General features: G+C 43.7%; 1 protein-coding gene across 1 annotated transcript in view; it reads right to left on the reverse strand.

The window, feature by feature from the left end:
- The window catches only part of DNAH7 (dynein axonemal heavy chain 7), a gene marked incomplete at both ends in the record, with an annotated part of 241,149 nt that overhangs the window by 48,043 nt on the left and 169,834 nt on the right, over positions 1-23,272 (reverse strand). Inside the window, 5 exons of the mRNA XM_080932888.1 lie at positions 3,844-4,038; positions 5,493-5,619; positions 15,038-15,373; positions 16,287-16,420; positions 21,634-21,824. Of these exons, the coding sequence (XP_080789014.1) occupies positions 3,844-4,038; positions 5,493-5,619; positions 15,038-15,373; positions 16,287-16,420; positions 21,634-21,824 (983 nt within the window). The remainder of the gene's footprint in view (positions 1-3,843; positions 4,039-5,492; positions 5,620-15,037; positions 15,374-16,286; positions 16,421-21,633; positions 21,825-23,272) is intronic.

Here is a 23,272-nt window from a genome sequence, read left to right on the forward strand (position 1 = left end):
TATTTGAAGTTTCAGAACAAGTTACCTTGTTTCTCTTTCCTGGCTCCACACGGTGAATGCAATTGCAATTCTAAACTAAAAAGAAATACTCACAAAAAGATATTTGCTTCTAGGAAGTATTTTTATTAGCAACATGGAGAAACCCGAATCACACGCATCCCAAATGATTGAACCATTCTCCTCATCATAAATGATAGGCAGCCAAGGAAGGCCAGCTGTGAGCCCCAGGGCCTACCACCCACCTACCTGTCTCTGGTTAGACCTAGCTGTCTCTATACAGAGCACGACCTATTACGTTCAAGAATAGTGAAAATCATAAGAGCAGAAACGGTAGAAAAGAATAACTGGAAACTGGAAAATTCTTAACCTTTATGCCAAAGCTGAAAAAGGACCATTGTCTTATTTAAGGGTTTATTGCTATGAAGTGACCCTGTGACCAAGGCAACTCTTTATAAAGTCAAACATTTAATTAAAACTGGCTCACAGTTTCTGAGGTTTAGTGTATTATTATCACAGCAGGAATCATGGCAGCATCCAGGCAGATAAGGGGCTTCAGGAACCTGAAGTTCTACATCTTTATTCAAAGGTAGCCAGGAAAAGACCGACTTCTAGGCAGCTAGGAGGAGGGTCTCGAAGCCTACCTCCACAGAGACACACTTTCTCCAACAAGGCCACACCTACTTCCACAAGGCCACACCCACTCCAACAAGGTTACACCCACTTCTACAAGGCCACACCTACTCCAACAAGGCCACACTTTCTAATAGTGCCACTTTCTATGCCAAGCATATTCGAACCACCACATTCTACTGTCTGGTCCCCGTAGGCTTGTTCAAACACATGAGCCTATGGGGGACAACCTAGCCACAGCATAATATTAAATACACTTAGCCCAACTTCTAAAGTCCCCACAGTCTACAGCAGTCTCAGCACTGATAAAAGTCCAGAGTTCAGAGTCTCTTCTGAGATTCATCCAGTCACTTAACTGTAATTCCCTATAAAATCAAAATGAAAATCAGACCACAAACCTCCAACATCACAGGATATACATCACCATTTTAAATGTCATAGTGAGGCAATACTGGAGAAAAGCAGTGCCAAAAACCAGCTGGGCAAACTCCAAACTCTGCATCTCCATGTCTGACGTATGTAAAAACGCTCTTCACATCTCCAACTCCTTTCATATTTGTTGATTGCAATGAATTTCTTCCTTTTGGGCTGTCTCCAATCCCTGCTAACAGCTTTCCTCGGCAGGCATCTCACACCTCCGACATCCTTAACGTCTTGTTCCAATGTCTGGGATCCACACATGATCTTCTGGGCTCCAGCTCTGCCCTCTGTAGCACTGTAGGCTCTGTTGGACTCCACTCCACTGCCATTGTTGCTCTTAGTGGTCATTCCATGGTCCTGGCATCTCCAATACACTAGGGTCTTCCACCACAACGAGGCTCCACCAATAGCCTCTCATAGGCTCCCTCCATGACGCTAAGCTTCAGCTTCTTTGCATGACTCCTTCAGTCCTGGGCTGTCCACTGCAACTGAGGCTGCACCTTCTTACCAGTGGCCTTCCCTGGCCTCTCACAGTGCCAAGCTTCAGCTGCTCTCCGTGACCACTTCATGCCTTCGGAACCAGCACCATCTGGGTGATTCTTACATATTACCAAGTCCAGCTGCAGCATGAGGTACGAATGAGATTAAGCAACTCTGACCCGACCCTGAGATGGCTCCGGGAAAGGGCGTTAGGCTCCAAGGGAGAGTTTCACACTCCCGGCCCCAGGAAGATTTCCCAGAAATGACTGACAGAACGCTTCTCAGAAAAACCATAAAATGTACTGGCTGAAGGCCACCTGGTCCCTCTGGGGAATTAAGGTACCCTCCCAGGATGATTGCTGTTACTGTAATCTTCCCTCTAAAAAAATGTATAAAAGATAATTATAAGTTAAGATCAGGATTGCCTCTGGTCTCTTGCTTGAGACCGCTGAAGGTCGATCCCGGTATGCCGGAAAAATAAACCTCTTGCTTTTGCAGCAATCTGAGTCTTACTCAAGGGTCTTCCAGCAGGTAAAGACCCTCTAGGGCTTTACACAACGTTGTCTATCTCTGGAACACAGCTTCTTTAGGCTCTCAGAAAACACGTCCCAAAAGATTTCACCCCAGTGATGCTGGTCTCTCCTTAATCACCACTAATTTCTTAGCTCCAGCAGACCAGCACCAATTGTCCCAGTAGTTCCTTCTATTCTTGACTCTAAAACCAGAGCCAGAAGGCCGAGTTCTGCTGCTTGTTGCTGCTGGAATATGGCCCTCCTTTTCTATCACATCATCACCAGCCCTGTTTTTCAACTTCTTTATAGACTAAGCTTGACTGTCCTGAAACTTGCTCTGTGGATGACCTTGAATTCAGAGATCTGCATGGCTCTGTCTCTTGAATGCCGAGATTAAAGGCATGTATCACCATACCTGGACCTAAGCTTTTCTCTACTTAGAACTTGCTCTACATCAAGCTTGCCTTTTGAACTCAGAGATCTGCTTGCCTCTGTCTCCTAGGATTAAAAGCATGTACTACCTACCATGCCTGGACTTAAGCTTTTTATGGTCATGATTTCTCAATATCTGGATCAAAAACCTGTATCCTCCATTTCTGGATTGTAGTTAATTCCAGATTAAAATTCCAAATGACAACAATAACTAAATAATAAATTTTTCTCGTTCAATGACAAAGGTATAAACAATAAGCTTAGCTGGGTGGGATCTTGCCCCAAAGGCACCAATCTCGTCATGTTTACTCCCCTAACACATGATTTAGCTCCACTGTACTTCCTAGTACCCTGTTATTACTTGAACCATACATTTTGTATTTTTTTCTTTCCAAACTTAATTACACTTAATCAAAACACTCTTCATGAGAATAAACCAGAGGATGAAGTCTATGCTTGGCTTTTCTGAGACTTCCTTAGTCAATGCAATTAATAGGAATCTCTTCACCTTAGCCTCAGGCAAACTCTTCAGAAAAGGGCAAAAAGCAGCCACTTTCTTCAGCAAATCATTACAAGAATGATCTCCAGACAACATACCAAAATTCCTCTCCTCTGAAACCTCTGATGCCAGGTTCCTACAGTTCAAATCACCCTTAGCACCAATCCAATGTCTTCCATATTTCTATAGAATGATCCATTAAGCACCATCTAAAGCATTCCACTGCTTCCCAAACCCCAAGGCCCCAAATCCATGTTCCTGCAACAAAAACATGGTCAGGCCCATCACAGCAATGCCCCAGTACCTGGTGGTACCAACTTCTGTGTGCTTTGTTACTGCTTTGATGTTACTGCTTGTGTGTGTGTGTGTGTGTGTGTGTGTGTGTGTGTGTGTGTGTCACTGCTTTGATGTGTTATTGCTTTGATGAGACACTATGGCCAAGGAAATTCTTATAAAAGCAAACATTTACTTGGGGCTGGCTCACAGTTCAGAGGTTCAGTCCATTATCATCATGGCAGGAAGCATGGCAGCCCATGGACAGACATGGGGCTGGAGGAGCTGAGAGTTCTACATCTTCATCCAAAGGAGAAAACTGACTTTCAAGTAATTAGGAAGAAGTTCTAAAAGCCTACCTCCGTAGTGACACACTTCCTCCAACAAGGCCACACCTCCTAACAATGCCACGCCCTGGACCAAGTATATTCAAACCACCACATTTATAATAACCTTCCCCCCCCACACACCGAGGAACGGGCACATTTTTTTTCACTCATTTATGGACTCTCGCTTTTATACAAAGGTAAAGGCGTGATATTTGATGTTATATTCTCAACTGAAAAACTTGGAAACAGGACAAGGGTGAAAACATACCATGCTATCGTAGACTCTTTTCCATCCATCCTTTAAGTGCATAAACTCCTTGCGAATGGTCTTGAAGGCAGAGAGGTCATCTAGTCGGCAAATCTCATCCCAGGACTTTTGAGGAAGCCACGGGCAGGGGTTGGTGTAAGGATTATCCAGCCCAATGCCGCCAGTGAGCAGAAATCTCCACTCTGCTTTGTTAATCTATAGTAAACAAGCATCATAGAGAGTCATCGGAAAGTGTTCCTAGTTAGTGGCAGCCATTGCAGAAGAGTAGCAGTCCTTTCAGATTCTTAGGAAAGTCCCCAGCTGAGATGGCCTTCAGCTTAGTTGCAAAAACATCCAACTACTAAACATGGCCCTTTCTTCCTCTCTCTCTCTCTCTCTCTCTCTCTCTCTCTCTCTCTCTCTCTCTCTCTCTCTCTCTCTCTCTCTCTGTAGATTCATTTAAACAGCTACTTCTGGATCACTTTCTCCAGAATTCCTATCTTAAACATGAAGGCCTGAATATATTCTACTTGAATAATATATGTTCCTCAAAATGGATGTTCACAATCCCAAATACTGGCTCTGAAAAAAATCATGAAAGGGCAGAAAATTAACAATCCACCATTCTTTCATTTATTTTCTATAAGATGTAATGAGTCACTATGAGGTGTCTGCAAGAAGTACAAGGAAAAGTATTTTTCCTGATTTTAACATATGAGATTTTAAAAGTCTTAAATGCATAAATGTATAAGAAGACTGTGATGCTTCTCCCTCATTTTTAAAGTGCTTCCTACCTTTTAGATAAAAAGAAGTTAACGTTAGCTTACGTTTGAGTAAGATGGTTAAATCCAAATAGTTAGATCTGAGTTGGCAAAGTTCTTAGAGATGAGAGTAAATTATTTAGTAAAATTAGATGTATGGTCATGTAAATTCTCATAGAAATAAGTTGTTTTGAGGTTTTGTTTTGTTTTTTGTTTTGTTTTGTTTTAGAACAGGACATTGTATTAAGGTTATCCTCAAATTCTCTGTGCAGACTAAGCTCTATTCAGACTCACAATCTCCTGCCCTAACTTTCTAAGTGCAGAGATTATAGGTGCATTCCTCTACAGAAGGTTACAACAGACTTTTAAACTAAAATGCACAAAAGTTTAAGAGATAGTCACATACTCTTCTTAATGTATATGAACTATTCTGAAATTTAGTCTTGTCTTGCCTTAATTAATTTCATTGTCTAGTGTTAATCAGTATATGCATTTGTTCCCATTCGGAATAGTAAATAGATCAGTGATATCATGATAGTTTTGCTCAGTAGACAAGCAGCACCAGGCTTGGAGGATATCGAAAAGGGGCTCCACACTCGTGGTGAGCTTTAGATGCCACCTTCAGTTTTACCCCAGAAAACTGCGAGATTTCGGTGCTTTGCTGAGCACACCCTGAGAAAGCTACTGCTGCTGATGAGAAGAATCCAGTTTCTACCGATGGCCAAGGAGAGATGATATTCTAATCTGCCCCAGTTAAAACAGCTGGCCCTAGAGCTGTGATCCTCCGGAGTTAACTTTCGGGTTGTGTTACAGAGACTCCGAGAGGCTCGGACACTGGTCATGTATACCCCACACCCTCTCCCTATAACCTGTAGCACCCGGGCTCCTACAGACTGAACCCTTACTGACCGCATGGTCGTGGATCAGCAGATTCACGGTGAGACAAAAGGAGAACAGCATCTTGTCCTTTTCGAAGAGTGAGCGGCAGACATTTACGTAGAGCGAGTAGGTGAAGTGATCCCTGAGAATCTGAAGCCTAAGGACAGTCACAGGGAGAGATGAGCAGACAGACAGGGTCACCGGGAGGGAGTGCTAAGACTGCCCTGACAGACCGTTAGACCTGTGTGCCAACAATTTCTTTCAGTTCCCACCCAAACAATCAACAATGTTCATTCCTTGGTTGCCAGTTTGAGAGCTAGACAAGGTAGAAGCATTTGAATTGAATTGCATTTCACTGTTGACTGATTTTTTTTCTTTAATTTTTCATTTACGAAAAAGTACCTGGCATCTTAATCCGTTAAAAAGAATTGATTAAACTATATTTCTCTTTATGAAACAACATTTCACAGAGAGAAAACACGGACATATGAATTATTGTGGTAATGCATGTGAGCTACATTCATAATAATTCCTAATGCTTTGTTCGTTTTAATATAACTATTTCAAGAAATAATCATTGAAATCAAAATTTTAAATTAGTTATTGCATAGACATAAAAAACTATAATTTTAACCTCTGTCTACAAGAAAAAGAAAAACCACTTGTAGAGAGCTAAAAACCATTTGTAGAGACACGGACTAATGGCTCAAACCTAAGCACATCAATTATCTGAGGGAAAAAGCAACACAGTTTATTAGTAATCAGAATTATACTGGTGTTTCTTAGTGCAGGAAGGGAAAAATAGCTACCAATCTGTCACAAGTTTAGCCATTTTCATATAACTATCCTTGGACTCACCATGACTGGTGTTTTGATTTGCTTTTCAGTTTTTCTCTTGTTTAGTTCCTTAACTATTTTCTCCCACACCAGCACTGCCATCAGAGATCAACATCAAAAGGATGAATCTCATTTTTAGCTGAGAATTCTGGATAAAGTCAGTGTAGTGAGACGGAAGTCCTTGAAATACAGCTAAGGTTTAGATTTAAAATATGCATTCTATCTGTCCCACTGTCATGCCAATAGACAAATGATAGATGACATCTGTCTGTCCGGTTGACATCTGTCTGTCCTAGTATAATTAATAGAAAGTGACTCAGAATTTGTCTTCCTAGAATAGAGTTAAAAAGTGTACACTTCAACACAGGTTTCTTCTGATAGATAATTTCCCTTCTTGTTCACATGGTCACAATGCTGAAGCAGAGGGGACAGACACCCCACATCTGCCAGCAGCCTTAGGCCTTCCCTTGTACAGTTAGGAACCTCACCTCAGGCCAAACCAAGATTCTTGGCTTCAATATTAAAATAACCATAAGGACTGGTCAGTTTACAAAGCAGAGTTGGTGATTTTATTAAAGATATTTTTAATAGAGGCTTAAGCACAGCTGAAGACCCTCCAGTGCTCCCCAAGGGGAGAGCAGAGCCCAGTAAAACAGACCCAAGTGTAGGCACGGGCCTCGCTGAGGAATGGTAAGCAATCAATCGTATTGGCATTAGCCATATGTATCATTTTGCTGGTCCTAAACCATCACTCGAAGGCTTACGGTCTTGGAATTTCTATTGTGGTGCAACACTATGACGAAAGGCAAGCCCAGGAAAGAAGGGTCTCTGGTTCACTTCCACATCAGCCTTCACCACTGAAGTTAGGACAGGAGCCAGGAAGCAGGAGCTGATACCGAGACCATGGAGGGCTGCTACTTACTGGCTTGCTTCCCTTGGCTTGATCAGCCTACTTCCTTATAGAACTCAGAGGTGGCACCACCCACAGAGGGTTGGGCCCTCTCCCATCAATACCTAACTAGGGAACGCCTTACAGCCAGATCTTATGGAAGCATTTTCTCAATTGAGGTTCTCTCCTTTCAAATAAGTCACGTTGTGTGTCAAGTTGATGTAAGATTAGCCAGCACAGTTACCAAAAACTGTTGTTTCTTTCTTTTTCTCTTACCATGAGACTTACTTGGGGTGGCACAAAAGATGCCTTGAATGGGATGATCTGGCAAGGAGTCACCGCTTTTACACAGGTAGCTCAGCACCTGTCGTTATGAATGGGGTTTCTGGTACAGTTCTAGAAGATGGAGGTTGGAGCTGGGAGGGGCATAGGCCTTAGGCAGTTCCTGTGCTCTGCTGGCTCCCACCCTTCCAGAATCTTCCCAGCGTTCCCTAGCATTATCTTTCCTCCAGAGCTGTCCCAAGCTCAGATTCACTCCCACTAGTGATAAATATTAAAACACTATATTTTAGTGATATACTTCAGCGGGGTTAAAGACTAAAGATTCTGCAGTGTTTATAGAAAAAATTATTAATAAAGCCTGGCAGTGTGGTTCGCTACCTGCCTCAATATTTTATGTTCCCAAATGAAAGACACACACACAGCCCTTATAGCTTAATATGCCTTAAACAGCTCACTAGCTGGGCCACTGCTAAGCCTCCACGTGGCTAACCCCGAGTTATTACTCACTAATTCTGTGTTCTATCTTGGCTGCTCTGGACCCAGTCTGAGCTGGGCTCTCCCGGCTCCTTCCCACGGCAGCTACGCCTCTCTGTCCTGCACCCTTCTCAGGTATGGCGGATCGCTCCTCCACATTCTCCTGACATGGCAGATCTTCCTGCTTCTTTTCTCAGTCTCTAGCCCAGGAATCCTAAAATCCCACCTCTGTCTGTCCTCCCCAGCCATTGGCTATTGGCATTTTTATTTACGAATCAGAACCAACTGGAGCAGGTTCCCAGGAGCCGCATGTCGACCTTTTTGTGTAAACAGGTTTCTGGGGGACATAGTTAATATAAGCAGCTACAGATGGTGGTGAGTGGTAATATGATAGGAGGACGACTCAAGTTCCTCTAGTGGAGTTTTATACTTAAATAAACTTACAGGAAAGGAACTTAAAAGAGGAGGATAGTTAACAAAGCAGATATTTGTATTTATTCTAACAGTATTTATAATACAAGTCTTACCAAATTATACCAACTGTATGGCCTATTGAACAGCTTCTAAAAATTGTGATATAAAAGAATAATGATAGAAGTAACAGGGACACAGAAATACTCTGTGTACATGCGTGCTCACACATCTGTGTACATGCACACTCACACACATGTGTAACCTATGTGTGCACACCTACTTAGAAAAAGGTGCAGTCTGACCCCTTTAATAAAACCATGCCCTGTTTAGATCTTTTTTCTGCATTTTTCTGTTTTTGTTTGTTTGTTTCTGATTTTTCAACTACAGTTATTTTAGTATTCCCTACCTAAACACTAATTCATCAACTTCAACAAGTGAGTTACTTTATCATGGCCATTTCACAGGGTCCGCCATAGTGTTCTTGTGTGTTGTTCTTTGTGTCACAGTTAAAAGATCATGAAGCATGACCATCCACAGGCAAACATGCAGTACATTTATGTACTTCAGTGAGAGGAAAGAGGAGGAATATAGAGTGATACTAAGATTGGGAAAAAAAACACCTTCGGTAGGCAGGCGGTGTGAACAGTCCCATGCTTCCTGTACTTTGGGGATAGCTGACTCTAATAACTGCTAAACTCCCACAAACACCATGCTCATCAATAACTGGGAAATCACAAATCATTTCTATAAGAATTTGTTCTCTCTAGTCCTTGGTCAGCAGTTAGCTTTTCAAACGGAACTCTTTATTTTGCTGGGGGAAAATGGCAGAAAGGGTTAGAAAGGGCTATCTAGAAGGTGTAACAAGAGAGTTATAAACACAAATGCTTGCCCCGTCAGCTGCATTCCATGTGCATGAGTTGTCACCAAATGCCGTGCATGGGGATACTTGTTGGCAGCTTGTATTCTCGAGAGCAGAGGGGACCGACAGTTTTAGGACAGTGTCAGGCCAAACAGATGTTTAGAAAGTAAGTGGAAGACCTGCCTCCTCCTGTGGAAAATACAGGGATAGTCCACCCCTACCTCTCTTTTCTTAGAGCCTCAGATTCAAGAACTTAACATTTTACAAGTATTTTCTACTCTCGGATGCACTTAAACTCTTTGACTTTATTTATTGTCTTGTGTGTGTGAGACATAGATGTGGGTGTGCACATGCTACAGTGCACCCATGGGGGTCAAAGGGTGACTTTCTCCTTTCAACATGAGTCTGGGGATGGAACTCATACCAAGATTGCAAGGTAGGTGTTGTTACCTAATGAATGTATATTATAGAGAAATGTATATTATTTAGAATATATAGTACATAGAAATGTATATTCTAAAAAAAAAAAAAATCACTTCAAAACCTAGTTGGAACTTGTTTTAAGACCTAGGTATATCTTAATGTCTGCCAATGTCCTGGAAGCCATTGCACTGAAGTGTTAACCCAAGGCCTGCGGAAGGACAGTTGCGGTAACCTCACCAGGCTCTGTGCGGAGTCATCCCCTCATATGTAAGTTTGTTCTTCCTCTTCCTAAAGTCAGTTTGCTAACACAGATGGTCCACAGTTAGCAGGAAGAGTGATGATTAACTACTCACGACCTCGGTTACTCTAAGGCGCGATACCACTGTGTTCTTTGAAATCTCCCTCAAGACCTAATGCGCGGCGCACTCTGGTTTAATGCTTATTCGGTTTTCAAACGGCTTCCTCCCTCTAATGTCCTTCTGGAGAGGATGCTGGGGTTAGGAGATTTAGATTTTAATTAGCCTTTCCCAACAAATAAGCACACACTTAAAAATGCAAGCTTCACTACACAGAACGATACTTGTGAGTTCCACGGGTAAGGGGTGGAGTGCTAAATGCCAGCCCCTGAGAACACCTTCAGTGGGTCTGTTTGGACAAACTTCTAAAATGGGCAAGTCTGCTGCTGGTGCTTCGAGCTGGACAGTGGCTGCCTTGCAGGAGGGAGAGACTGCAAAGGGCCCTGCTCACGCTCTGTCTGGACGCTAGCTACACAGACATGTTTCCTTGTAAAAACTCAGTTTTGCACATTTCTGTAGGCACAATGGTAGCTTCAAGGAAAAAATGAATTCATCTTCTCTATTAGCCTGTCTATAGTTCACATTTTCAGTAGTCACAGGTACAGTTTTCGCTGCTTTCAGATCAAGGATTTTTAACTACAAATGAAAAGCTGTGTTTGTTTTCTACATTTTTATCGAAATCGTGTATTAAGGTAAAAGGGATTTGCTTTTCTTTAATTTCAAGGGCTTTGTTACCAGTATGATAAAAACAAAACAAAAACAAGCCCAGCTTGAATGAGTCTAATTTGGGACAGAAAAAAAAAATCTGTTTGAAGCATGGAATCATTGTAACTTTTCAATCCTGTACAAAAAAAAAAAAAAAAAAACCCTGCTCTCCAGGGCTGGTCAGAGCAATTCTCTCCTCAGACTCCAGAGAACAGCTAGACTTTAAACTAAGTAGAAGAAAACATTGTGGTGGCTATTGGGATTTTAGTATGTGTACCAGCTGGGTTTGTGTGTCAACGTGACACAGGCTGGAGTTATCACAGAGAAAGGAGCCTCAGTTGGGGAAATGCCTCCATGAGATCCAGCTGTAAGACATTTTTTCAACTAGTGACCAAGGGGGGAGGAGCCAGCCCATTGTGGGTGGAGCCATTCCTGGGCTGGTAGACCTGGGTTCTATAAGAATGCAGGCTGAGCAAGCCAGGGGAAGCAAGCCAGTAAGTAACATCCCTCCATGGCCTCTGCATCAGCTCCTGCTTCCTGACCTGCTTGGGGTTCAGTCCTGACTTCCTTTGGTGATGAACAGCATGTGGAAGGGTAATCTGAATAAACCCTTTCCTCCCCAACTTGCTTCATGGTCATGATGTTTGTGCAGGAATAGAAACCCTGACTAGGACGGTAAGGTTTTGTATATTTTGTTTTGTTTTGTTTTTTTGTATTTTTTTTTTAAGACAGGGTCTCACTGTGTAGCCCTGACTTTCCTGGAACTGTGCTGTGTAGACAAGGCCAACCTCAAATTCACAGAGTTCTACCTGCCTCTGCACTGTGCAGCCACTGCCCAGATGGCTGTTGTGCTGAACAAGGCTGAGATTGAGAATTGCACTGAAAAGGAACCTGGTGAGACAGAGATGACTCAGCAGGAAGAATACCCTTGCCACACAAGCCTGAGGACCTCAGTTCAGATCCCTAAAGGCCAGAAAGCTGGGTGTCACAGTGCACGATTATAAATCAGGAGACTGAGACAGGAAAGCCTTCTGCTACCCCAGATCAGCTAGCCCGGAGCACACAGCACTGAACAACCAGCGAGTCCTGGCCTGAACCAAAACAAGGTAGGGACCAACTCCTAAGGCTGTCCTCTAATCCTGATGTGGACAGGCAAGCATGCATCATGCCCATACACACACATACAGTGATCAAAATAAAGAAAAATCCTGTCCCAGAACAAATTCAGTGTAGAAAACAGATGTGTGTGTCTAATTAACTAGAAACATATGGAAAATTTTTTAGAAAGATCACCTACAATTTTGTTTTTCTTCAGTAATACTCATTAACTTGAAAACTTCAAGGACTAGAAACAAACACTAAAAATTAGAAACAAATGCTAAACTGAAAAGTTCTCTAACAAGTCAGATGAGTTGTATCCTCTTGTTGACTTGAGCTTAAACAAGATCTTTTTTTTTTCTTGGATGGTTTCCGTATTTACATTTCAAATGTTATCCCCTTTCCCAGTTTCCCCTCCAACCTCCCCTTTCCTCCTCCCCCTGCTTCTATGAGGGTGCTCCCCCTCCACCCACCCACTCCCACCTCAACACCCTGGCATCCCCTACAATGGAGAATGGAGCCTTTACAGGACCAAGAGCTTCTCCTTGATGCCAGACAATGCCATCCTCTGCTACATATGTGGCTGGAGCCACAGGTCCCCCATGTGTGCTCTTTGGTTGGTGGTTTAGTCCCTGGGAGCTCTGGAGGGCCCGGTTGGTTGATAGTGTTGTTCTTCCTATGGGATTGCAAACCCCTTCAGTTCCTTCAGTCCCTTCTTTAACCCCTCCATTGAGGTCCCTGTGTTCAGTCTGATGGTTAGCTGCAAGCCTCTTAATCTGTATCAGTATGGCTCTGGCAGAGCCTCTCAGGGGCATCCATATCAGGCTCTCGTCAGTAAGCACTTCTTGGCATCAGCAATAGTGACTGGGTTTGGTGACTGAATTTGGGATGAATCCTCAGGTGGGGCAGTCTCTGGGTGGCCTTTCCTTCAGTCACTGCTCCACTCTGACCCTGTATTTCCTCCCAGGAGTATGTTGTTCCCCCTTCTTAGAAGTACTGAAGCATTCACATTTTAGTCTTCCTTCTTCTTGAGCTTCATATGGTCTGTGAATTATATCTTGGGTGTTTTGAACTTTAGGGCTAATGTCCACTCATCAGTGAGTGCATACCGTATGTGTTCTTTTGTGTCTGGGTTCTCTCACTCAGGATGATATTTTTCTACTTCCATCCATTTGCCTAAGAATTCCATGAAATCATTGTTTTTAATAGCTAAGTAGTACTCCATTGTGTAAATGTACCACATTTTCTGTATCCATTCCCCTGTTGAAGGACATCTGGGTTCTTTCTAGCTTCTGGCTATTATAAATAAGGCTGCTATGAACATAGTGGAGCCTGTGTCCTTCTTACATGTTGGAGCCTCTTTTGGGTATATGCCCAGGAGTGGTATAGCTGGGTCTCCAGGTACTAAGTACTATGTCCGGTTTTCTGAGGAATCACCACACTGATTTCCAGAGTGGTTGTACCAGCTTGCTGTCCCACAAAAAAAAAAAAAAAAAAAAAAAAAAAAAATGGAGAAGTGTTCCTCTTTCTCCACATTCTCACCAGCATCTGCTGTCACTAGATCACCAACCATTCTGACTGGTGTGAGGTGGAATCTCAGGGTTATTTTGATTTGCAGTTCCATGATGACTAAGGATGTTAAACATTTCTTTAGGTGCTTTGCAGCCATTTGATATTCCTCAGTTGAGAATTATTTGTTTAACTCTGTACCCCATTTTTAATAGGGTTATTTAGTTCTCTAGAGTTTGATTTCTTGAGTTCTTTGTATATATTGGATATTAGCCCTATATCAGATATAAGGTTGTTAAAGATCTTTTTTCAATCTGTTGGTTGCCATTTTGTCCTATTGACAGTGTCCTTTGCCCTACAGAAGCTTTACCTTTTAATGAAGTCCCATTTGGTTTCTAACCCCCCAAGACAAGGGACTGAGCTGCATATTTTATATGTCAAAGCAGATCTGTCCAGGTTCTTCCAGCATCCCTCAGTCCCTACCTGGCATACCTTCCCTCCAACCCTAAATTTTCTATCTCAGGGGCTGGGCTGCCCTTCCCCCAGAAAAATCTTCTTTATATAATCCAGACATTTTGGTTTCTTGCTCTTCTTTTCTTCTTCTCTCTCTGCACAAGTGCCCTTTTCTCTCTTTTTCTATCCCTCTTCTACCCCTCCATTTTCCCCATGGCAACTTCCTAGGCCTTGGTTCTTGGGGGCCAGTGCACTCACCACCTGAGAGCAGCTTCCCAATAAACCTGCCTTTAATATAATCTAATCTGGCTTGAATTGGCTCCTTTCACTTGTGGCTGAGAAATAACTCATCACTTCATGTTTTTGCTTTTTATATATACATGATTCAATAGTAAATAATATGTTTTCTCTAGATAATCGTAATATAAAAAGAAGTTGTGTGATTATCAAAAATAATCAATATTAGATTTTTGCTTTTTTCCTGGTATCTGGTAGTTTTGATGTAGGAAGCCCAAATGTAAAACTATAGTTTTAGTGGTAGCTGAGAGAGTGTTTATCATTGGAGGACAAAACTCCTTTCTAGGTCCCAGAAGTCAATAAGGGATTCTGCAAATGGTAAATAAAACTAATTGCTTTCTTTTTCTAGAATTACATTGCAGTCCTACTGAAAGGTTTAGTATTGGTTCAGGATATCCCTAGACCAAGTTGTCAGTACAAAGAGATTTATTTTCCCCAGAGAGACAAAGAGCAGAGAATAAAAGATAAACAGAAGAGATAGAAGAGAGGGGAAAGAGGGAATATTAAGGAGGGGGGCTATTTGTCCTACAGGAGAGGGGAGAGGACAAAGAACTGCCTTTGGGTAAAGAGGAGACAGAAGTGGCCCATTGGAAAATGTCAATTTATAAAGATAAAGGGAAAGCATAGTGTTTGATATCCAATTTTAATTGAGCATTTACTTAGGTGAGTCAAAGTGGGCTTTTGATGCTGGACTTCAATACTTTGACAGCTGGACCTTGGTAGTCAGTCTCAGGAAGAGGAAGTGGCCATAAGAGAATAGACCTCTGGTGGCTAGCTTCAGGAAAGTAATCTAAGGGTTTTTAGCAAGGCAGAGGGAACGGGAGGGTTGGGCAAGGCCTGTCAGAGCCATGTTTGCCCTGCTTGAGCTGACTTAAGTCCGTTCAGCTACAGCTCTGTGGACCATTATTTTCCAACTAAAGCTACACACATTGTTCTCACTCTGGTCACACGAGGAGTGAAGACCTCTTGAGGTCCATGGCTGTGACATTCACGCCATCCTGAAATGACAAGGAAAACCTTCATTTCCCCCTTTCCGTACCTTTTTGCTAAGATGTCTGACTTCTCCGAGTTCTCAATGGACAGGATGAACAGGTTAATGAACCAGATCAGTGAGTACTGGTACATGGGCTCGATGTTGGCCAGGTCGGCGATGGAGAAGAACAGGATGGAAGAATGGATAGCGATGGGCCGATAGCCCATGCGGGTGTTGTCGATCTTCTTCTCAGTCTCCTCAGCCACTTCCTGCTTCTGGGAGATCTCATTAGCCAAAGCCTTGGAGGAAGACAATATCTTAATTGCAGTCTCGTCTTCCAATATGTTGCCTTCCGAAGACGAGAGAACTTCCAAAATCTTGTCTTCTATTTCCTTTAGCTGCCTGGAATGAAGCACGGCTTTCTCAGAAAAGAAATGGTTTTAAAATGACTTGAAACATGCAGTCTTTTCTAAGAAACAGAGACCTTGTAACCTAAAGAAATGTGTCATGCCGTGACAATTATCTGAAAAGGAGATGCGGTGAGACCAATTTATCTTGTGAGACGTCACCAAGACATGGCCTGCCTGCTCAGCTCCCTTTAATGACCACTCATGCGATACCCGGAGTGAAATGGGGCGAGCCCATCTCCTCTGCCACCTAGCACCTCTTCTCAGAGGGGACCCAAGGTACCAGGCCATTTACTTCCTGAACTTTTAAATGATTTAGAGAGTTTAATGTGACACAGATACTATGCCCCAAAGAAAACAGGTCACTTCGGTTGTGCAGTGAACCCAGAAGCTTCTGTGCTGGACCTTCTGTTGAGGAACGGAAGACTCACACTCCGTGTCTGCGGCAAGCCTCCGTGTTCTTCCTGTGCCTGGGAGAAAGACTCAGCAGTGCGGTTTCCAGGTTAATGCAGAGGCCCTGCAGGCACGGCATTAAAAACTCTTCCATATGGGGGAGGAGCTGGAGAGATAGCTCGGCAATTAAGAGTACGCTGTTCTTCCAGGACTTGGGTTCAAATCCCAGCACCCTTACCAGGCAGCTCACAACTGTTTGTAACTCCACTTCCAATGGCTCCTCTGCCATTCTCACCCTTTTCTGGCCTCTAGAGATACCCACACAGAAGACACACAGACACATAATACATACATACATACATACATACATACATACATACATACAAAAACTTAACCCTAAACCAAATTTCCATTTGAGATATATACATACATATACATTATATATATACATACATATATATATATACATACATACATACATATATATACAACCTGCACTTCATGCTGTTCCCAACCTTTTGTTTTCAGCTCCTTGTAGGATCAAGGCTTGCTTTTCTTCTTCAAGGTCTGGCCTTTCCCGGGCCACCACGATTCCCAAAAGCTGATCCTGCATTCCCTCGGGAGTTATCATGAAGTTTAACAACGTGACCTATAAGTGAAAGAATGTATTTTGAAACTGCATTGTTTTTTCCCCCACTCTGAGCACTTCTGTGTGTGCGGTTCAAGGTTCTGTTCACTGAACAGGAATTGTGAATGTCACATGAATGAAAATAGAATTCACGGAGATGACAGGCAGCAATGGTACCAGCATTAAAATCCAATAAAAGCTGTGACAGTCAGAAATCAAATACTTATAACAGTGGGTGTATTCCCAGTTCCAACTGGTCTGATTCCTGATGGTTCTTTATCAGTGAAAGTATTAGGTTAGAATGAGGTTGGAAACAACTCTGACTACAAGCTAGACTGTTTCACTTTTTAAGGCTCCTTAGAGGTGTCATTTGAAACAATCTTAAGAGAGAGCACTGCTCTGATATGCTGTGAGGGAAGGTTTTTGTTTTTTGTTTTCCAAAGTCTGTCAACTGTGGAGATTTGGGGAAGCAGTCTCTTCCACACCCCAGAGGGTCACAGCCTGGGGCAGCTGGAATCTTTATTCTGCTAATGGACAAAATGGCAGCCCAGCACTATGAAGGAGACCGGATGTCCAAAGCTGCTTCCTCAAAGTACAGTCTGTCCAAACAGCGAGCACCAGAATGTGCTCACAAATAGAGTGAGAAGCCCACTCCATCCAGGCCAGGAAGCCCCGTTCAGTGTCCTCAGCCTCAGGCAGCCTCAAGATGGCTTTGCTGTAGGTTTAGGTTTCTTTCCCCTGTGCTTGAAGTCACGCGGTGGGTTCTAGGTCTTCACCTTCTCAACCTTCCTAGAGAAGGGCATCTTTCTCCGTTTCTTTCGAGGATGTACAAGGACACGAAGAGCAGCAGGAACCAAGTAGTCAGGGACGTTGCCCAAATGAGGCTTTACCACTGCCGGGTGCAAGGTCAGATCATGGCAGAGCAGCTGGAGGTCACTGGGGTTGTCTTCAAAGTCTGTCTTGAGCTTCTCTCGGGGTAGAAGCTCCTCCTTGATCTCCTTCAGTCTGGCCTCTCGAATGGCCTGCTTAGTCACGGTGCGCATGGCATCCCTGCAACCGTAGCGCAAGCTTTCATTCTCCGTCTGGAACTGGTAGGATGCAGGACTGGGGCCTCGCCCTCTCCACTGAGAAGCTCCTCGACCTTTCCCAAGCAAGACTGTTCTGTGGGCAGCACAAAGGTGAGAACTGTGCCTGCCTTGTTGGCTCCTCTGTCCTGCCAGCCCGATGGACACAGGCTTCCGCAGTGGGAGGAAGGGCAAAACTGAGAACAGCGGAAGTCTATGCCCCGGGCCATACCCGACTCTGGATCAGACGCCTCGTGGCTTGCCTTTGTCTCACACATGGATTTAAAGCAGGCTACATCCCCAAACTGTACAAATCAGTGGGATAGAATGGAGATCTAAGCATAAGCCCAGACAGCTATAACAACTGAGTTTTCAACAGCAAAACAAAAATAAGGTTGATGAAGCCACTGTCTCTATGACATGTGGAACTTAAAAGCTGGTGCCCACTTGGAGAAGCATGAACTACACCCCGTCTTTCACTCCTCACAAAAACTCCAAGTGGATGAAAGAAGGGGAAAGACTTAGGGGTATAGTCAGAGGTGACTCCAGAAAATAAGACGAATAAGTGACGTGTGTGGCTTTATGAAAGTCAAAATTCTTCACCAAGGGAAATGGCTGGTTGGGTGAAGAGATAACCTTCAAAAAGGGAGAAAATCTTTGGCAGTTATACATCTGATAGAGGATTAATAGCTAGAATATTTCTTCTGTCTTCTGCCTCACTGCAAAAAAAGAAAGGAAGAAAGGAAGAAAGAAAGAAAGAAAGAAAGAAAGAGAACAAGCAAACAAACCACACAGGCAGGTAAATGGGTTAATGAACTGAACAGGAAGTTCTCAAAAATGAAATACAAGTGTCCAATAAACGTGAAAAAAATGTTTAAGCTCTCTAAGCCATCAGAGAAGGAAATCAGAATTATATTGAGATTCCATATGACTCCAGTCAAATGTCAATTATTATAATAAACAATCCATGCAGACAATCATCCAGGGAAAAAGAGTTCAGGTGATTGTGAGGATGTAAACTATCCCAGCCCCTAAGGAAACCATTATGGAGATTTCCTAAAACAAAACTAGAGAAAGAAGTTGCATGGGACCTGGCTGTACCTGGGTACTTACTCAGAGGACTCCTGGTCCGCTAATTACAGAGAACGGTGCACAGGGACGCTCCAAACCGCACTAACAGAATGGCTAAATTCTGGAACCGACCTAGGCATCCAGCCCCAGAGGGTCGGATCAGGAAAACCGTGTATATATGCAATGGGGTTTGTTTCAACCATAAAGAATAAAAGAGAAAGAAGGAAAGGCAAGGAGGAAAAGAGGAGGAGGGGGGAGGGGAAGGAGGAAATAAAGGGGAGAAAGGGGGAGGGGGTAAGGGATGGAAGAGAACCAGCCGCTTGCATACTCTGCTCCACACCGTGCCAAGTCCCAGCAGAGAAACTGAAGGCTTGACTGGGTCCTGTTCAACCCCATATTTACATTAGGTACAAACTGCTGGGTCGCGGCACGAGCCACCACTGTCTTATGGATGAGTTCAGGATGTAACCCTGAACTGTGTAGAGCCTTTAGCGGTTTCGCCTGGCTTCTGAACTGGCGCCACAGCCTGTACACACGGATTTCCTTTTCTTCCGAACGGAAACATGCAGTGCTGTTACTGATGCCATCTTTGTCTTTTCAGCACAGTGTCTGAGATCTGGCTGCCGTACGGGTGGCACCACATCTCCCTGCCTTTGCCGGCAAGAGACTATTCCGTCTGCAGGGACCGGTCGTTTTGTCTTTGTACGGAAACTTGCTGACTGAGGCATCAAGTGAAGAGCAGCTTCCTCTGGTACCCGAGACAGGCGACTCGTTCTCTCACCCAAACCTGGGGCCCGCTTCACGTTAGTGCCACCCCGCTGGTCTTTTACTCCATCTTCTCAGTGCCCAGCCTCCAGCTGTTGAGGTTTTGTTTTACTGTCTATCGTCCTAGACATTGGGGGTTAAGTGATGGCCCCCAAGACCTGGAGTCTGAACGTAGCCCCTGCAACCCTGACCCTAAGTTAATTCTGATTGGTGGGTAAAGATGCTGTCAGCCAATAGCTGGGCAGAAGAGACACCGGGTGGGGTTTGGATTTTGCTGGCTTGCAGGAGAGAGAGGGCCGACCATGAGGAGGGAGAAAAAAGAAGCTGCCATAGAATAGAAGAATGTTTAGGGAGGAAAAGCAGCCATGGGATAGCTGAACCATTAAAAAACAAACAAACAAACAAACAAACAACATGGCCTTGTGGGCTGGCCAATTGGAGTTAAGAGCAGCCCAGTTGAAATAGTAAATAGGAAGTGATAACTCGGGGTTATCCATAAGAACCAAGGTTCTAACGACTTGGAGGGGAGGCAGCGGCCAGGCTGTTGTGCTGCGTAAGGCATCTTAAAGACATAAAGGCGGTGTGTGCTTTCATCCAGGAACATAAATGGTCTAGGGCAGGGAAGAAGCCCCGAGCTGGGATTTTAATATGTTTTACTACATCCAATACCACCGTGTACAGTATATACGCATGCAGTCATTGGTTTAGGTGAAGTGATCATCATAAAAAACATCAAAACTGATCCTATTAAGAGATTAATATGGGATGACGAACCAACTATACAGTATATACCCATTTTCATGTGGAAAGAGCGTTAGCAGCATGCCTGATTTATAACTTTTGTTTCGCTGCCTTCAGACAGAAACCTGTTCACTGCAAGCCTAATGATGTCAGATCTTTGAAACCAAGATTTTCGCAAATGTAGCCACATGTTCACAAAGCATTTGAAACCCTACAAACACAGCGGCAAGATAGCATTTTCATTTAGACTCAAAAGGATGTGTGGTATGGCACCCTCCCGTGGGCGCTTTTGAAAGCAGAAGGCACAGGAAAGACCCTAAAATGTGGAGGGTGAAAAGACATATTTAAATATGTAAATGAAAGTAAGTAAGTACCTCACCAAGCTTCCTAATCCCCACTTAATCAACCCCAGCAATTAAAATAGTGGAGCAATAAAGCACTGGGGGGGGGGGGGGGGAATCACAGGGATTTCGGTGCTGAGCCGTACTCAGATCTGTGTCCTCCCCGCTGCGGCTTCCGACTTCTGTCATAACCAGTTATAATCCAACCCGGGGCTGTTTGTGCTCTATGTGAGACCACGTGCTTTACTGGAAAGTAGGGAGGTAATTTCTGTACCATTTATTAATTTTTTTTTCTTAACACAGCCTTGGCATTTTATTTCCTCATGTTTTATTCTTTTTCTCCATATGTTGGAAAATTAAATAGTCATGCTAACAGCAAAAATTCTTATAAACTCAATCCACTAGGCCTCATTCTGAGCATTTTATGGAGACTAACTTATTCAGAGTTTTTGCTTCCCTCAGTGACATAGTAATGTTATTATGATCATTTACAAATGAGGGGACTGATGCACAGATGTTGAACAGTGTAGCCACATCTGGGCTAGAGCAGCAGTTCAAATCCACACCCATAACTATGTTTGTCTCTTTCCTAACGCAGAGAGAAATACCAGGTGGGTTTTGGTGGGGAGGGGTTGTTTATTTGTTGTTGTTGTTGTTGTTTGAGTGCTTAAATAACATCGTGTTTCGCTAATTAAAAACAGTGGCCACAGCATTTCCATTATGTTTTCAAAACCAAGCTGGACCATCACACAAACTCCCATCTCCTCTGGCCCTCAGCCTCAGCTGTGTTCATCGGTCCATGTGTACACTCCCAGGTCCCATCCAGGACACGCTGCGGAGACTGCCACGCCCACTTTTCATAGCCCACATGTTACACTCACTCTGCACACACTGCTGTGTGCACAGTGTGAACCCCTTAAGAGCAGGCTTCATGCTCACCTATCAGAGATGAGATGATTGTACCAACATCATCTGCCACCTGCCGTTCAGCGGGGCTGCCCATGTTTAGCGGGGCTGCCCGTGTTCAGTATTTTCAATAGAAAAGATCTGAGCACTTGACACCGGTGGAACCGCCCAAGGGTGAGTGTGTGGGTTGGATTCTGGTGGGCATTCTTCCCAGCACGGAATTTCAGGAAATAGAGAGGACACGTTTCTGCTGTCTTAGGAAGACCTGGTCCTCTTATGACTGAGTGCGAAAACATGATCAGAGATCAGGAGATGTGATAAGGAAATGAAAAAGGACAGCACTGGCCTTCACTGATGTCTCGGGGAGGTAGTGCGGGTTCCTCAGCTTGGTCGTGATGTAGAAGCGGAAGTCAGGAGCATATTCGATGGTGGAGTCTCCAAGCCGGATGCACACGCTCCCACCCTGCTTGAAGGTCTGCTTCAACAGAAGAGGCTCTAGAATCGGGTCCAGCTCCTCTCCCACATTTTCCAGCAATACTGAAGGCAGAAGAAATATTCCATCATACTTAAAATGTTGGCTAACACATCCAGTGCCCAGTTCTTTCAGCTCTCCAGATTGTGTCTGTTCCAGTAGCTACCTATAATGTTACTTTCATAGTCTCTGAGTGCGGAGAAATGAGGTCGTAACACTGCCTGCCTGTGGGAAGGGTCACAAGGTCTACATGGCCTCTGGACTTTCCTCTACACCGTTAGCCAAACAGCCTGGCTTCATACTCTCCACCGGGACTTACTGTATGGAGTCACGATGGCTCAGAAAATTCATGTTTGGAGCTATTTCAGTGTTTACTGTATTTTTATTACAAAAATAACTCATGCATATTATAGAACATCTGGGAATACAGGAAATTATAAAGAAGAAATTGGGCAACTACCTCTAATCAGATTTTCTTTATCTCTCTCTCCTCCATTAAATAGCTTAGGTTGTGTAATGGTTTGGATATGCCTGGCCCGGAGAGTGCCACTATTAGGAGGTGTGGCTTTGTTGGAGTAGGGTTGTCACTGTGGGTATGGGCTTTAAGACCCTCATCCTAGCTGCCTGGAAGTCAGTCTCCCACTAGAAGCTTTCGGATGAAGATGGAGAACTTTCAGCTCAGACTGCACCAGGCCTGCCTGGAAGCTGCCATGCTCCCACCTTTACTAGTCTAAGACATCAGTGTCACTCTGAGCAAAACTTAGCATTTCAAAATATTTCCTTCTGATGTCATTCTAGAATGGATCGGAAACAAATGATTTCTAAGTGTGTTAAAGTCCTAGTGCATTTGTTATGTTAGTGTTACATGATGGTGCTTAAATCTCTGACACGGGCAATTCTGAAAATTCTTGTACCTGGTAAGTGTCCCTTGAGGGAACAGGGGCAATCCAAGCTGGAGAAAGCAGCCTCGGGGTTGTTTGCACCATGCATGCAGACATCTTCTTCCCTTCCCCAGTTACTCATGGCTGAATGAATTTCTACAACTCCCTCCCTATCCTTTCCTCCGCTGCTGGGATCTCAGCCAACAGAAACACCAAAGAACTTTTAAGAACTCACTTTTTCATTCTGCTCAGTTATTTTTATAGTTAAACAAAATGAATATACTATAATAAATAACTGCGTTGATTTTCCATGGTTTGAGTTGATTTTCCATGGTCTGAGTCATTCTTTTCCCACCATTATTAATGACACTGAATGTTCTTTTGCCTAAAAGTCTGTTCTCGTTTCTGTGCATGCTGGTCCTAGAAGCAAGTGCACAGTCACTTTTCTGAGACACTTTGGGTCACATTACAAACTGCTTTACTGAAAAGCTGTGAGACATCAGAGTTTCAGGAGAGCACTCAGTTCATTGCTGACAGACCTGTCTGTACAAAGATTGACACAAAGTGGGGGGGGTGCCGACAGTCAAGAAGGGAAACATTAGGGAGGTGTAGATAAGATGCTATCTCCTCCC

Source organism: Micromys minutus (assembly GCF_963924665.1).
Source record: "Micromys minutus genome assembly, chromosome: 19".
NCBI classification, from domain to species: Eukaryota; Metazoa; Chordata; class Mammalia; order Rodentia; family Muridae; genus Micromys; species Micromys minutus.